This window comes from Limulus polyphemus, unplaced genomic scaffold (genome assembly GCF_000517525.1).
Source record: "Limulus polyphemus unplaced genomic scaffold, Limulus_polyphemus-2.1.2 Scaffold1361, whole genome shotgun sequence".
Classification (NCBI taxonomy): domain Eukaryota; kingdom Metazoa; phylum Arthropoda; class Merostomata; order Xiphosura; family Limulidae; genus Limulus; species Limulus polyphemus.
The window spans coordinates 263,124-278,790 of record NW_013666971.1 but is presented as its reverse complement, the minus strand read 5'-3'; the positions used below and the strand labels follow the sequence as shown (position 1 = coordinate 278,790).

The 15,667-nt window shown below is 30.9% G+C and overlaps 1 protein-coding gene across 2 annotated transcripts in view; it reads right to left on the bottom strand.

Annotated features, from left to right (window-relative positions):
- LOC106463257 (replication protein A 32 kDa subunit-like) overlaps positions 1-15,667 on the bottom strand; it is a 41,117-nt gene that overhangs the window by 4,127 nt on the left and 21,323 nt on the right. For both annotated transcript variants that reach the window (XM_013923269.2, XM_013923267.2), the window contains exons 3-8: positions 13,425-13,525; positions 11,340-11,441; positions 10,682-10,798; positions 4,342-4,533; positions 2,017-2,151; positions 648-742 (exon numbers count right to left, since the gene is read on the bottom strand). In XM_013923269.2, coding sequence (XP_013778723.1) covers positions 648-742; positions 2,017-2,151; positions 4,342-4,533; positions 10,682-10,798; positions 11,340-11,441; positions 13,425-13,525 — 742 coding nt within the window. The remainder of the gene's footprint in view (positions 1-647; positions 743-2,016; positions 2,152-4,341; positions 4,534-10,681; positions 10,799-11,339; positions 11,442-13,424; positions 13,526-15,667) is intronic.

Genomic DNA, 15,667 nt, shown 5'->3' with positions numbered 1-15,667 from the left:
GCCAAGCTGTCTACCTATCGCCTTGTAGGACATACCAGCGGAAACATTGACAATTATAAACCTTATCTGCGCCTCTGATATCCGTCTTCTTGCCATTCTTACTTAAAATGATTTTGCATTCAGAAATTCGGGACTTAAATACGGATTTGATGCACGAGAAAATAGTGCATATTGGACGTGAAGAAGGGAGCAAGTTGCACGTGGGGAAAAAAATGCGCCTGATTTAAATGTCACACCTGAACACTCACATCCTTTTAATTATGTTTGAAATTATGAACATTGCTCAACATCATGAAAATTAAACCTTATTTTCAATACACAATCCTGAAAAATATTTGGGGGTGCTTAACTTTTTTCCAGGTGTATATATAGTTATCAATTATTATTATTTTTTTTTACTTTACTAAAGGCAAAACTGTTAATTTATTGAAGCAGTTAATACTACAGTCATGAAAAAGGAATAATGTTATGATAAATACTTAAGAGTATAGTGTTACATTCAATACCCATAGTATTTTTGTTAAGTTTACTCTTAAAAAAAATATAACTACATCAGTAGCTGAAGTTCATTTTTACCATATATACACATACCACAAAGAACCGTTTTGTATTACAAAAAGAAACAAACATACATTTTCTTTACTTACCGAATCACAGATGGAGTCAATGATTTCAAGCTCTCACAGAGATGCTGAAAACTAATACCCTCCTCACTAGTAGCTGCACTGATAGCTCTAAAAACCTGTCAGTTTCAATTTTTGTCAATAAAAAGTATTAGTTACAACTCTATGTTGTAAACATAAATTTCACCTCTTAATAGTATAAGTATATAGTACTTGAGTATAGAAGCATACTATGCTGATATAATAACGAATTGACAAAATGATTTATAAGTATAATGAAGTGGTTTGTTCTGGAGGAGGGGATACTACAGAACATCGGTCTGTCTTCATTACACTGATAAATTGTTGTTTGCCAATTTATCATTATAATAAGAATATGGGTTCAAAAATTCTCCAAACACAATTTTCAGTGAAAAAAATCAGCAGTAACTAGAACTCTTGATTTTAATATTTGATCACCAGGAAATGAGCTGTCCTTTTAAACAGGATCCATCAATCCACGCAAACAATACACAACAGAAATATAAGAAAGAATCATACGAACTGGGAACTTAATTCTCCACTATACATAAAAGTTTTGTGAATGATCAGTTGAATCTGCTCAAAATGTCGCACAAAATAAACTAATTTTTTTTATTTAGATGTGTAAGTTTATTCTTTTATCCAACGTTTTCATCTTTTGTCTTGCAGAACAACATTCATTCATGTAAAAAAAGAAAGATCTTTGGAAAACATGTAGAAACATGAATCAGGTTATTACTCTAAGCTCTACATGCTCTGCTTTGTGAACTTACCAAAATAAAATAATGTACTGGACACAATTACATCCACTTATCAGACTTTCCCTCAAGTCTGTATGTATTTACATATGTGTGTGTGTGTGTGTGTGTGTGTGTGTGTTGTGTGTGTGTGTGTGTGTGTATATAAAATAAGCACTTGAAGGTGGGGGAATCCATAGGAAAATGAATAATAAATAGCATTTACTATCATAATTTTTACTGTATTTATTAAATTACCACAAAGACTTCAGAACATCATTTTATATATTGTGCTTCCAATTATGAAGCCAAAAACATATTTCTCTACATAGTTTGGACTAAAAGCTCACAAGCATTTCAACTGTACTCCCACCAACAAACATATGCTGTTTCTAATTTATATTAAACTTGAAGTACTACTGTTCTTTATATTTACACTCACTGATGCTAGTATGTCACTCAAGTGAAAATTCAAGCTCATAGCAAAAAAATACTACAAGTAATTATAGTTGGTGCTTCTTAGACATACACAAATATTTGTATGTTTGAAGAATATAAAATGTGCATTACTTGCACAACAAGTGAACAACAATTGATGATGGTGGGACAATTAAAAATGTGATTAAGAACCCTACCAGTTGCTGGTTTCTATCCAATCCAAACATGCTTCCAACATCTGCAAGCATTGCTCCTCCACTTATGTTCATGCCCATCTGTGTGTTGCCTGGTGGCTCAGCAATAAACCCTGTAGTTGACATTGCTTGGGCATTCTAGAATGCCCCAAGAATAAATTACAGAATAAAAATTACATCTCTTGCATTCAACTCAAATAGTGTATACTCAAATCCTCAAATGCAATTATCTGAAAAGAATTAATCAAAAAGTAACCCAATAAAGGATACAGTTAGTGATCAAGACTGGGAAAAACAAGTTATGTAGCTGAAACTATATTTCTCTTTTTCTATTCAATAAATTTTGGCTTTAAATTTTTTTTCATTCAAATCTTTGGCATGTTTGAAGCACACATTATGAAGAAAAAATAATATGAGATGAATCTGTGGTATCTGAATATAAATTTAGGATTTAAATTGGTTTCAAAAGTAAAATTAATTGAATCACTATTTCTAAACATACGTTCATGAAAAAAAAAAGAGACCAAATGTTATTAAAAGGAATTCTGTTTTAAACTCAAAGTGATTTAACTGATATTACTAGAATTTCTCATTAAAGTTTCTTTATTGCAATGTTTAGGCCTCTTCACTCAAGTTTAAATGGACAACTACCCTTTCAGCTAACCAAGTGAATACTTTGTTCTATAATAGATTTCATGATAATGACACATTTAATTTTACCCACTGACAATAAATAGTTTTTGTTAAAACAATACTTTTTAACAGGCCTCTCACAAGCCAGTGGGGGACATTTTTGTTGAAAAAACAACTACCCAATCCAGTTTTTCTTAATTTGAAATGACATTTTTTGGACATTTTTATTGGCTAAAAAGAAGTCATTTCCTGCACTCTTTTAGCACTGGGGCATAAAATAGTTTTTCCCTACTAAAGATCTCCTCCCCATTCCTTATTGTTCCTGGCTTGTCTATCTTTACATGTGTAAAGACTGTAAGGCCTCCTATATTGGCAAAACCAAACGTCATTTAAAAGTCAGAGCCTATGAACATATGGGAAGTTCCATCAAAACACAAAAAAAATTGAGTAACCCCTGTGTTTCTTCTATACGCCAACATAGTGAAGAAACAGGGCATCAACCTATACTATCAAATTTCTCTATCCTCTGCAAGTCTAATACTGACCTGGAATTATTGATTAAAGAAACCCTCCACATCAAACAGCACTCTCCAACACTGAACAACATGCAGTCTTCATTTAAATTATACATTTTTTAACATGTTCATATTACTGATTTTACTTTTTGTTTTTGAGTTTTCTTGCTGTAGTTTCTCTCCATGATTACTGTTTTGTGTTTTACTTGTTTAATTATCGTTATATTTAGCAATTATACTTTGACAATGTCCAAAGACTTATGTAAATTTATTTTATTTTGCTTTAGATACTGAAGATGGAATCTGATAGAATTCTGAAACGTTTATCTATGTCCCCTTTTTGTCAATAAACAATGTTGTATATCATAAGTGTCGTAATCTTGTTTATTATCAAACTTTGTTTTCCTTTGAACACATAAAATGCTAATATTATACTTGTAGCTGCTTTCAAGGTGTTCCTGTCTGCTCATCCTACTGCTGACTATCGTAATGCTTTGACCTTTCCTACCAAATCGCAGGTGAAATCGTTTGTATCTCAATTGAAAGCTAAACATAAAAAAGGTGATAGCAGAAGCATAAAAGGTTGGCAGTTGCTTAATTAATGATGCTGAAGATGTGGATTTGTTAATATATATACTGAATTTACTCCCAGCAGGTAGACCTTAGTACTAGCTAGTATAGAGACTTGAGAATGCTGTATTTCTCTTAAAAATTTATGAATTAACAAATGAAAACTTCTCTTCAAGTTTTCTCAAAAAGGTATATCCAAAACCAACCTCTTTGGGAGTTTCCAGATTGAACTTACTTTTAATATTCAACAAATTGTAGTGTAAAGACATCCCTTGGCTCCAGAGGGATGTGGTAATAAATGTCTTCTGCTGAAATTATAAAGTTAAAACTGAAGAAATAAGTGAATTGACCAATTACTTAAAAATGTAATAGGATTTGAAGATTGAGAGTTGTACTCTAGTTCCTACCAAAAATAAGGTTGACCTTTTTAACCCTTGCCTCCAGAGTAATTTGTTTTTATGGAGAAAAAAAAAAGTGATTTCCCTTAAATATATTCAAACATCTTCGACCAGCATTGCATTAAAGAAATTCCAATCAGATACAAAAGTTGTAACATTAGTTACACAAGTATTAAACAAATAAACCACTATAAACCTCTGAGATGTTTTACCTGACTGTCCATAACAGCAATTGCCATTGAAGTGTGAACAACTTCTAGAATGTGCATTGTAACTTCATTAAGATTGGTTACTGGAGTAACTTTGAAGGCATTAAGCAATCTTTTCCCTTTGAAAGTCCGGAGTCCACCATACACACGAAGATATGTGTTTTCCATGATAGAAGATCTCTTGTCACTGAATTCCTCCAAAACAAATAATAGTTTCTCTAAATATTAATATTCCAAAAGGTTCCTCCTTAAGCTAAAAGTAGGTTCTTTTAATACGTTTGACTCAAAATTAAAACTCAGCAATGTATATCAATAGACTTAACTCTGAGAAACAAAGATTTCCCTACTGCCTTACACCAAGGTCAATCAGGTAGGTTAATTTTTAGTAATGACTACTATCCTATAACAGACAACCAATGAAAAAAAACTGTCATTAATGTACATTCTAAGTTAGGTAGCTGCAATTTTGACCAAGCAAAGAAGTTTACATAATACTATTAGGAATAAAATGAAATAAATTTACAACAAATATTTTGCAAACTAAAAAAAAATGATTAATGAAACCTACTAACAAATTCAAATCTTGCATCACAGTTGGACATTTAGTACACATCCCTACTGGAAGAAAAATATATTTTGCCAATACTTAACATTCATAACATTTAAAATATTTTTTTTTCTTTTTATTTCAGTTAAGTCAATACAGGAGGAACTACTGCACATTAACCTTACCACAGCTGGTGGACTGCTATCCAACATTCGAAGGCATTACAAAAGAGTAATTAACTATTCAACATTCTTTTAAGGAAAATACCCAAGAATTGATATTTTGGCAGTTAGTGCAATTTTCAAAGAAAATTTTAAAAATATTTGAACTTTGACCTCTATTTAGATACAATGGATATCACCTGTAAACAAATCTCTTACACATTTTCTTAATTTTTTTTTCCCATCCCAAAGCACAGGTTTATGTTTACCTATACTCTGGCATTTCCTTAAAATTCACATCCATTTGGGATTCTTATGCGACTTTCCTTTTCTCTTAATGGCTATTTCAAGAGCCTTGTCGAGAGGCTTTTATGATACTACAGTAACCAATAAATCTTAGCCTCCATCGAAGATAGAACCAATGGCTAAAAAATGATTGGATAAAAAAAAATTCTTATCTTTCTTTGTCAATGTGAAGTAATAACATTCTAAGAAAGTGATTAGCAGAAGTTTTCATGCTAAAAAACAAAGAATTTTAATATGAAGTTTAGAAAACATAGGTACAAGCCACAAACTTGCGACTTTTTTTTTATAGTTTCTTTTCATTCATAATAATATTTGTTATAGTAAATTCACTGTAAAACTACAAGAACATTCATGAGATGACAATGTAAGGATATTTTGGGGTAAGTTAGTACAGTAAGCTAGTAGTTCTGTGAAGACAAATTATCAAAATAAAAAAAGCTTGTATTTGTGTGTATTAGTGTATTTCTTATTACTTAAACAACATGTACAAGAACTCTTTAGTTATTGAAAACAAACTATAATAATCAAAAAGAAATTGAGCTTGACCAAAAACATAGTTTAAAATATTTTGTCTATATCAGTATGAGTCTAGGATATCAGTGCAAATTGTGTTTCTACTGGGCAAAAATAAATAACTAATGAAAATAAAACAAGTTAGGCTAATTAGTTATATAAAATGGAACTTTCTGATAAATAATATTTAAAAGTATCCAGTTTTCTTTCTTATTTTTTAATGGTTAGTTTTCTTTGTATAGAAATTGTATGAACAAACTAGAAAATGAGTATGCTATAGTTATTGTATACATTTACATGAAAATACACAATGAAAATATAACAAACTGAGAAGAAAGGAAGTATATTTCAAAAACAACATTTTGAAACAAATTTGGAAAATTCAATACCAAAATATTATACAAATATTAAACTAAATGATTTTTTGTACTTTTTTTCCAAGCACAAACTACATAATATGTAGAAAGTGTGTACCAAATGTTAATGGAATTAGATTAAGTATTTAAGTGTGAGAACAAAACAAACAGGGATGACACAATGTCACACTGCTACCCCATACAAGATTTACAACCAGGGAAATAATGTCTGGATTGGAAGAAACTTCTAAGTACATAGTCTTGGTTCAGTAGAAGTTGAGAAAAGAAAGTCAAAATATGCATGTAAGGACTTGTGAGCTATTATAAAATGACACATTGCATTCTAATTTTTTAATGTAAGAATGCAAAAATATTACACTTTATTTACTATCCTCGTTATTAAAAATTGATATTAAATTCTACTCTATGTAGGTAACTTGCTTTGTTCAAAAGTTAATATTAATAATTCAATAATTATTTGTCCATGACACCTAGTGGTGGAGCCAATGAAGCCTCTTGAACACAAAGGACAATTAGTTATCTCAGCAGTATAGAAATTTTATCTTTGTAGGAAGAAAGATACAAAGTCTGAATTATGTTTTGAAAACACATCTATGTGAAATATGTAGAAGTTAAAACTGAGATTCATAACCAAGATATGTAAGAACCAATCAAACTTACTGTTCATTTTTTTAACTGTGGGAACAGGGACAGGATGTTCATCAATCAAATTTGATGATTGTATTGTTTTAAAAAATATAAATTGCTGGCAAGATTAAAGCCTCTGGATGTTAACATTTGAATTAAGTTACCCATTTATTTTGGGTAAGAAAAATCAAAGTTGCTTGATTGGAAAATACTAGATATGCAGCTTTAGTCTTTGAGATCAGGATCACAAATGTCAAAATTGGTTTTGGTTTCATCTGAGACAAAATATTTCCCAGCAAACATTTTTCCACAGATGATCACTTTCTTTGTGGAACATAGAGGAACAACATCACTAATACATTATAAAACTAGCTTTAAATGTAATTTCAGAGCTCCTGTCTGCAAGAAGCTACTATAATAGGAAGCATAAATGACAAACTTCTATGGTCTGTTGTGGTACACCAACCTTCTCAGTAACACCAGGATGGAATATTAGACTCGGAAAGACACTGATGTCAAAATCTGATACTAAACAGCATTCTTGGCCACTTGCATTAAATGCCTGAAGTGAGCCTAAGGCCAAAACATTGCAAAATAAACCCATTTAGTACAAGTGTAGAAAGCATTTTAGCTACTTCTTTTTGTTGTTTAATTCTATTTATATCCCTGCCTCTCTTCTGCAAATTGATCATTTAGGAAATTTCTTGCCATGTCTTCTATACATCGAGAGATAATACCTTTGCTATCACATATACACTGGTGAAAACAAAAGAACCCTACACACAAGGATAAGTGAGCATATTGACTCTCTTTATAAACAACAGTTGCAGATAATTGTTTAACCAATCGTGAACTAATAATACCTGACACGAAACTACCACTTTCTGTAAAAATTCTTACCAAAACCACCAAGTACACTGACAGAAAATTTAAAGAAGCTCTTCTCATCAAACACCTATGACCACAGATGAATAGGGACAAAGGATGGCACCCATATTTATAATTCTTTTTTCATCTTATCTTTTGTAATTTAATCTGTAATTTGGATAAGCTTTTGTTTACTACAGGTAGCAGTTAAGTTTCAACAATAAGCTTTACTACTTAATATGTCAAATGGATGCTATAAATTTGATTTGGAATTTATTATTTAAACTATTTCAATCTTTGTACGATTCAGTTACAGTTTGAGTTTTAGTGAAATGCTCCTGAAGAAGCTGTAAATTGAAATGTTGAGTGTCTTATTAGAGAAAAATAACAAACTTGGTTTCGAAAGATTGTTTATTTCTAGTGTAAAATGTCTTTTATACACCAATATAGACTACAGAAATTAAACAGACATAATACTTTATCAAAGTATTTTATGCAGTGGCTGCAGATGATTTATTTTGAGCACAACATTCAAACATTTGTACTATTTCAACAAAGTAGTTTGCTACGTACTTTTTCCCAAATATTTTCTTCTGTTGTGGTTGTCCTGCCAATCTCATCAGAAAAGTCCCCAGCATAACATAATCTTCAAAACCAGTATAAAGGTGTGGATCATCTTCCTTATCATCTTCAACAACCAAAACACAAGAGATTTTCATGTGCAAAGCAATCTGTTTAGACCAAGAAATCAAGTTTCTTTAGTATCATCCTCAACTGTTGAGACTTGGACAACAAGGGCTGTCTTTCATTGCCTCTGCATCCATGGCCATACACTTGAAAAGGACTAAACTCCAGACAAGGTACCTATACTCTTGCATACTTATTTTGGTCAACATGATCATCCACATCAAACATATCATTCCCATCCTCTTCAATGCCATCACCATCATTATCATCATCAACCTTTTTGTAGTCATCAATAGGTGATGCCATCAGTGCACAGTTGCCCTCTCATATCCAGATGATAATCCATTGATAATGATTTTGTAAGATTACTAACCCATAAGAATTTTCCATCTTCATTTTCTGTGTGAATGAATCACACACTTAACACAACTAATATATGAAAAACAAATCCAAAAACACTCAAATCTTTGCTCATGTAGCATTTCGCATCATCACACTACAAAATCACTACAGATATCACTTACTGATATGCACTTGGTAGAGACAAAACAGTCTCCATGTCTTATTTGATGCTTTCAACTAGAATGTTGTCAAAGTACACATTATTCTCAACTGCTTCACCTACATTTCCATCCCATAGCTCCATACCAGCATATCCCTCTTTTCATGAGCTTTCAGTAGCTTTTCTTCTCAAAAATATTCTGCTTCAAACTTTATTTGAGAGCCACCACAATTATTACTATGTCTGTTATATATTTCAGTTCATTATGTAAGGCTAGAATCATCCATTGCTGGTTTGTGAGTTAAAACTTGAGTCCCAACAATCATTCAGCAGAGCCTTGGTTCCTTTGTCATCTGGGTCATACAAAGCTATATCACCAACTACACTGAAAACAGATTTGTTAGCTAAGGAGTGCATATTCTTGTTCATCATTCTTCCATGGTTTGTGAAGTCCATCGGTGATTCCATGCATACACAACATCATTAGATTCCAAATGATCATTGAAAGTGTTCAAAATTTTACTGCAGCCTGGAAGGTATTATGTTGCAAAGAATCTACATTAAAATATTTACTGTGCCATTCACAAGTCTGTCACTAACAAAACTCATTACCCCATATAACTGGGCAGTGTTATTAATTATTTCATTGTCAATCTGAAGAAAACTTGATTACCTCTGAGGTGCTTTATACTCTGATGCACATCAAACTTCATTTGACTTCAATAGTTTCAAATGATGGAAACAGGACATTTAATAAATCTAGAAAATCATTATTTACCAAGACAGGTATCCTATTATAATAAGTGATGTGAGGTGTGCAACCATTTTTCAAACTAATTCATGGATTCAGCTGCCTGCAACTTCATAACGGCCCTTGTGACAAGAAAAATTCCTTAAAGCTCTGGACCATTTCATTTAGTTTTATATGAATTTCATAAACTTTAACATTTCAAACATACAGCAGTTTGGTATGGTTACTCTATTGTCATTTTGTGGCACACCCAACATCATTGCTTTTTCAGGTAACACATCACATATTTTTCTGGAGCAGCTGGATGCAAGATCTTTGAGCAATGATATAGGATACCCTCCAAAACACTCAATGTATTGTATCACCCTTTGTTATCAATACCAATACTTATGATAGTACAAGGAAAACTGTCAGCAGTAGTAGTGGTACAGGCTCATCTTCTGCACAACAAACTTTGTATTTATGTTGTTGTTTCAATCATTTCTTTCCTTCTTGAAAGTATTGCTAATAGTATTTCTAGCTTTCTTTCAAAAAATAAGCAATCATGATTGCACCCACAGTGAGTGCATTTCAGTGCACAACTGAGGGGTTTACATTTTATTATCACTGTAGAGAAATGATAAGAGTTCATATGTTGTATACTGCCAAGTTGATACTACAATAAAGTAATACAAGGACAAAAAAAAAGTGTTATTTTCTAATATTTTGGAAAAAAGGTGGTTGAGGCTAGGGTTTGTTTTTGTATGTTCTCAATGGTCACCACACAAAGAGGATCCCATTTAACAGTTCAAAGCCTCAATTCATAACTACAAACTGATATGAATTTTAACAAATTCAGAAAATATTTGCATGTTCCATGTTTTGAAACCAACTTTCAATGATGTAGTCACTGCAGTGGACTCGAAATCTAGAGTTAAATAAACCTACTAAAAATACTAATAAATACTTTATTATATATATATTGTATTTATACATGCCACACTTCAAAATATTGGTTAAACTCACTTCATTTTCACCAAACCACATCTGCACCTCAAGTGGGGGGCCAGTGAAATCATCCAGTTGGTATGTTATTCGAGTAGTTTGTTCATCAACAGAGCGAACCAGCCCCACAAGAGTCAACTATGTAAAAAAGATAGAACACATTAGTTAAACAGAAATATTATGGAATGAAGCAATTCACTAAGAATTTTGTTTTTGTATCATACAAAATTTATTGGCATTTAACTTAAAGTTTTACAGAATTTTAAACAGAAAGACTCCAATATATACATGTCCTGATTTGAAACGTTATGTTTAGATTTCATATATTTACTTAAGCTTGAAGTTTGTGATTACTATAAACTATCATTAAAATTTTTTCTTTCCTTCTAGTTTATTATTTTATCTTCACAAGCTTCTACTCACAACGAAGTACCTGAAACTGCCGTGATTTTGTTACTGAAAAAAACTTTGAAATAAAACAAACACAGATAAAGACTTCCTTAAATGTGTTAATTAACATACTTCACTGTTGACAAATCAAAGAACAATCAGAGGTATTCACAGATTCATAAAGTGTGTGGGGAAAAAAAATTAAAAATAAAATTTGACTTTTCCATTTCCAATCACCTATTTTTCAAGCCTAGTAAAAGACAAAACAAATAATATACTAATAACTTACAATATGGCATTCCATACTTCCAACTTTAAGGTGTTCTTCTTTATCTGATGCTTGTAAAACTTGTGCTACTGTCACTGGAACTACATTGTGTAGCCGTTCACCCTGTAAACAAACAAAAACCAGCAAACATCAATATCAACATGAAGATTAGTCCTTTACACAAAATCATGAAGTACATGATGCCAACAATACTTAATAATCAACTAATTTTATATTTGATAACTCCCCAATAATAGTTTTATTTAAGACAGTTGTTAAATACAGTATATGATTCATATGTTTATTATTTTACAAACATTAAGTTTTTAAGTGTTCACTATAGTAACAATATTGCCCTTGGTGACATAGTAAATTAACCCACAAGATAACACTGTTTACACAAATTTAGTCAGATCTCCTCTTTCAATCATCTATAGAATAAAACTATAATTGAAATGCTTACATCTAGAACTATGTTTTGATATAAACTTTACTAGAATTTGTTTTGAATAAAGTAATAAAATCAAATATTAAAAAATTTGAACCCACATATTGACCCCCCCCCCCAAATTAATTTCCATTTGGGGAATTGATATAAGCTTTTTTGTATGAAGAACTGGGTGATGTAATTTATTATCTCTGAGAAGTGATTACATCAGTCAGTGTCACTTAAAGTAATTGATTAACTAAAGGTAAATTAAATTAGTTGTTCTGATTATTACGATTAAATTGATTATCACAAAAACAACAACTAAATTATGTTTTCATAGTGTTACTATTTTTGATTATTCCAACTATACAACTAATTAAAATAATGCCACCAAACTTGTTGCCCCATCTTTATGGAAAAGCTACTAAGGCTATCTGTCACTGTCATTAACGCAAGCCTGTTAACCATATGATCTCTGCTCAGGCCTAAAGTGTGCATCATTTTTTACGGGGTTACATTAAAAATTTATCACATGTTAAAATAATTGGCATTGAAATGTAGTTTATAATTCAAAGTTTTACATAAACTAAGTTTTAATTATTTAATTTCTAAAGGAAATATTTAAACAAATTCTCGATCTTCACTGCTCTATGTCACATGACACAACCTCCCCTTTCAGTTCTGTTTAGATTTTCCATATTTTCTTTTATGGGTTTCAAAGTGACCAACCAATTAGAAACACAAACTAAATACTGAAAGGTCAGCATATAAAATATGAACCTATCTTTTTGAACTTACAAGATATAAATAAATTTATTGCATCCATAAGTGAAGCTTCTCCCATTTTATCATAACTTTGAACAAATTTATCTATACAGCACATCTTTATTTGTTAGGCATGTTTATAACCAATAGAAAGAACAATTTTTCCAGCTAATACAATCTCATTACACTTATTTATTTTGGCAGACAGACTTAGACAATTCTCAGATGGTTCATGTGTGATTGTTATTGAAAAACTACAAGCAGCTTTTTCTCTAACCTATTTAACCAGTTATAGTAGTTTTGGGACATCATCTTTTAGCAGCTAATACATCTGTTATGTTTTAAGATGCATACTTTAAAGCTACATGAATTTTTATTTGAAGAAGTAACTCATTAAAGTTAGATCTTTTAGTAATGACATGTTACTGTCTTAAAAATAAATGGAAACTAACTTAAAATATACCCTAAAAATATATCGAGGATTTCACAAATAAATCTTGGTAAGTTCTCTCACAAAAAGAAATGTGATTTTTCTTTATTCAAAACTACTTGAATTATAAATTGTACAACAGATATTTTGAGGCTGAATGAATAAATTAAAATAAGCTTGACACATTAACAAAACTAAGTCCCAAACAATTACTTTTATAGGTGGGGGGGTTGTTGTTAAGCACAAAGCTACACAATTAGCTAACTGAGCTCTGCCCACCATAAGTATTAAAACCCAATTTCTAGCATCATAAGCCTGCAGTGTTAATGAAGAGCCACTGCGTGTGTGTGTTTGGGGAGGGGGGGCATACTGTTATCAAGTCTGAAAAAATTTCAATACACCCTGAGCTATTACCTAAATGCATGTATAATATTAATTTAATTCCTAAAATTGTGTTTTACACAAAACATTAAATACTCACCTTTCTCTTTTCATTAGGAGAACCAACAGCAGGTGATCCAAAATTCCCCGAAGAGTTCAGAAAACCCCCTCCTGTTTGATCAAAACCATGTTGATCCATATCTGAAGCAGAAACAAATGAAATGTCTCCCACCATTAATTAAAATTAGTTGCTTACGAAGTTCTATATTTAGAAACTCATGTTAGAATCGTTTCTCCTACATGATCATTTTACAAACCTTAACAAAATTGCTCATAGAGCACAAAATTAAATGGAAACACCATTTCAATATTTAACTTTCCTTAATGCATTTTAGTTTTAGATCAAAAATTTAGTTAAAGTTTAATCAAGTCCTTTTTTATCATATCATATAATGCTGAGTTCTGTTATTAGATCAAATTCTCATGACTATAAAACTAGAAATTTTCCACAACTCCTCATAAAAAAGACATTTACTGCAGTCACTGATGCCTAAAGATAAAGCTGCAGAATTGATATGCACATGCATATAATGTGCATTCAAAAATGTAACCAATAGATGATTTCCCTTTAAAAGTGTGATATTTTTACAAAACAGGTAAAAAGCTCCAAATTTCAATAATCGACAAGTCCTGTTGAATACTGTCACCTACAATAAATCCTAATGATCACAAACATTTCCAGATCACAATCATTAATATACCATTAGTGAAAAAAACATTTCTTAAACTATATATTGCTCTACCCCCCCCCCCATTTTAAAACCAAATGGAAATTTACTGTATTTTATGTTAATTTAACATATTTATAGAAATAAAATAAATTGTGTCAAATAAACAACACTTTTATAGTATGATTAGGTAATCTTTGTGGTACTATTACTGTTTTTCAGTACAGAAACTACACTAAACATGACAGACTGTGTTCACAAAGCTCCAGTATCCACCTACAGTGTAGTAAACCAGAGATCTCTTATAAAAGTTATTGATTTATTTAATAACTCTCTCACTACAGGCTCAGTTGATTTGTCCTATAACTTGACCCCAAATTGACTTTTCAGTTTTCGTACAATATCTTTGAATATATTTTGGGTATCTTCATGAAATTTTTAAAGCTAGATTTTTACTGAAGATTTGTCCATGAATATATATAGCATTTCTTTATACTAGTCCAAGTGCAAAATGATTTTCATGTTATGATTAAAAATACTTTTCTTCGTCTGAAAATTATCAAATTTCATTTGCATAATCTTTAAAACCTAAATAAAATTCAAACTTTTTTCAGTAAAACTTTATAATTTATCTGTTATTTTCTCTACTCTAACTCTGTTCAGGATCAGTCAATTTGACTGACGTCACAACCACCATAAAAAAAAAGCCCAAAAAAGGAAATAAATCTAAATTACCCTTTTTTCTTTCTTGAATGACTTCAATTTGTAACAGGAAACTAGACCTGTTTATCCTAAACAGCTTAAGGATGGTAATGGTATACATCTGTTTCTACTTTAACTTTATTGTTTTATCTGCCCTTTCAACCCTGCCTAACTAATAATCCCATCATGAAAGTTGTAAATCAAAATTATCCTATCAAATTATGTAACTCACAAGCTACTTGTGAAAAATATTATTATTATTACTTTTTTATATTTTACCTAATATAATCTAATAAATTTCTAATTTTAGTTACTTTTATAATAATAAAGAGAGAATACACATAAAAAACAAGAAAAATAATACTTAGCTGAGCCTTCTTTTTTTTGCTGTTGACTGTCAATGAAACTTAACCCTACTTATTTTTATACTGGTACTACTAAACTAAATAATTATTTATTTAATTAAATAATTCACCTAAGAACACAGAATAATAACACATAAAAGGAAGACAATATCCTTTAATTATGATAATTTCTCTTGCTTTCTAGCTATGCAAGAAGAGCCATTAAAAATTCAGATAAGCTCGTTGATGTGTTTCCCATGAAAATAAAGTTTGAACTGGAAGCAAAATAGACAATTCTTTGTACAGCAAACAATGTAATATAATACACCATTTCATAGGTTAAAACTTGGTTTTCTGTTGGTTATAAATAATGAATGTAATATGAAACATCAGAGAAGTATTTGTGAAAGAGGATGTGATAGGTGGTCATGGCAAGATGTGTCTGATTTTATATTTGATGGCCCTGTAACCAAATAAGATTGAAGGGTATAAAATTATGTTTTGCCAGAGTAATAACAATATTTTAATGAGTAATTTACATAAAAATTCCATACTTCTCAGAGAGGTGG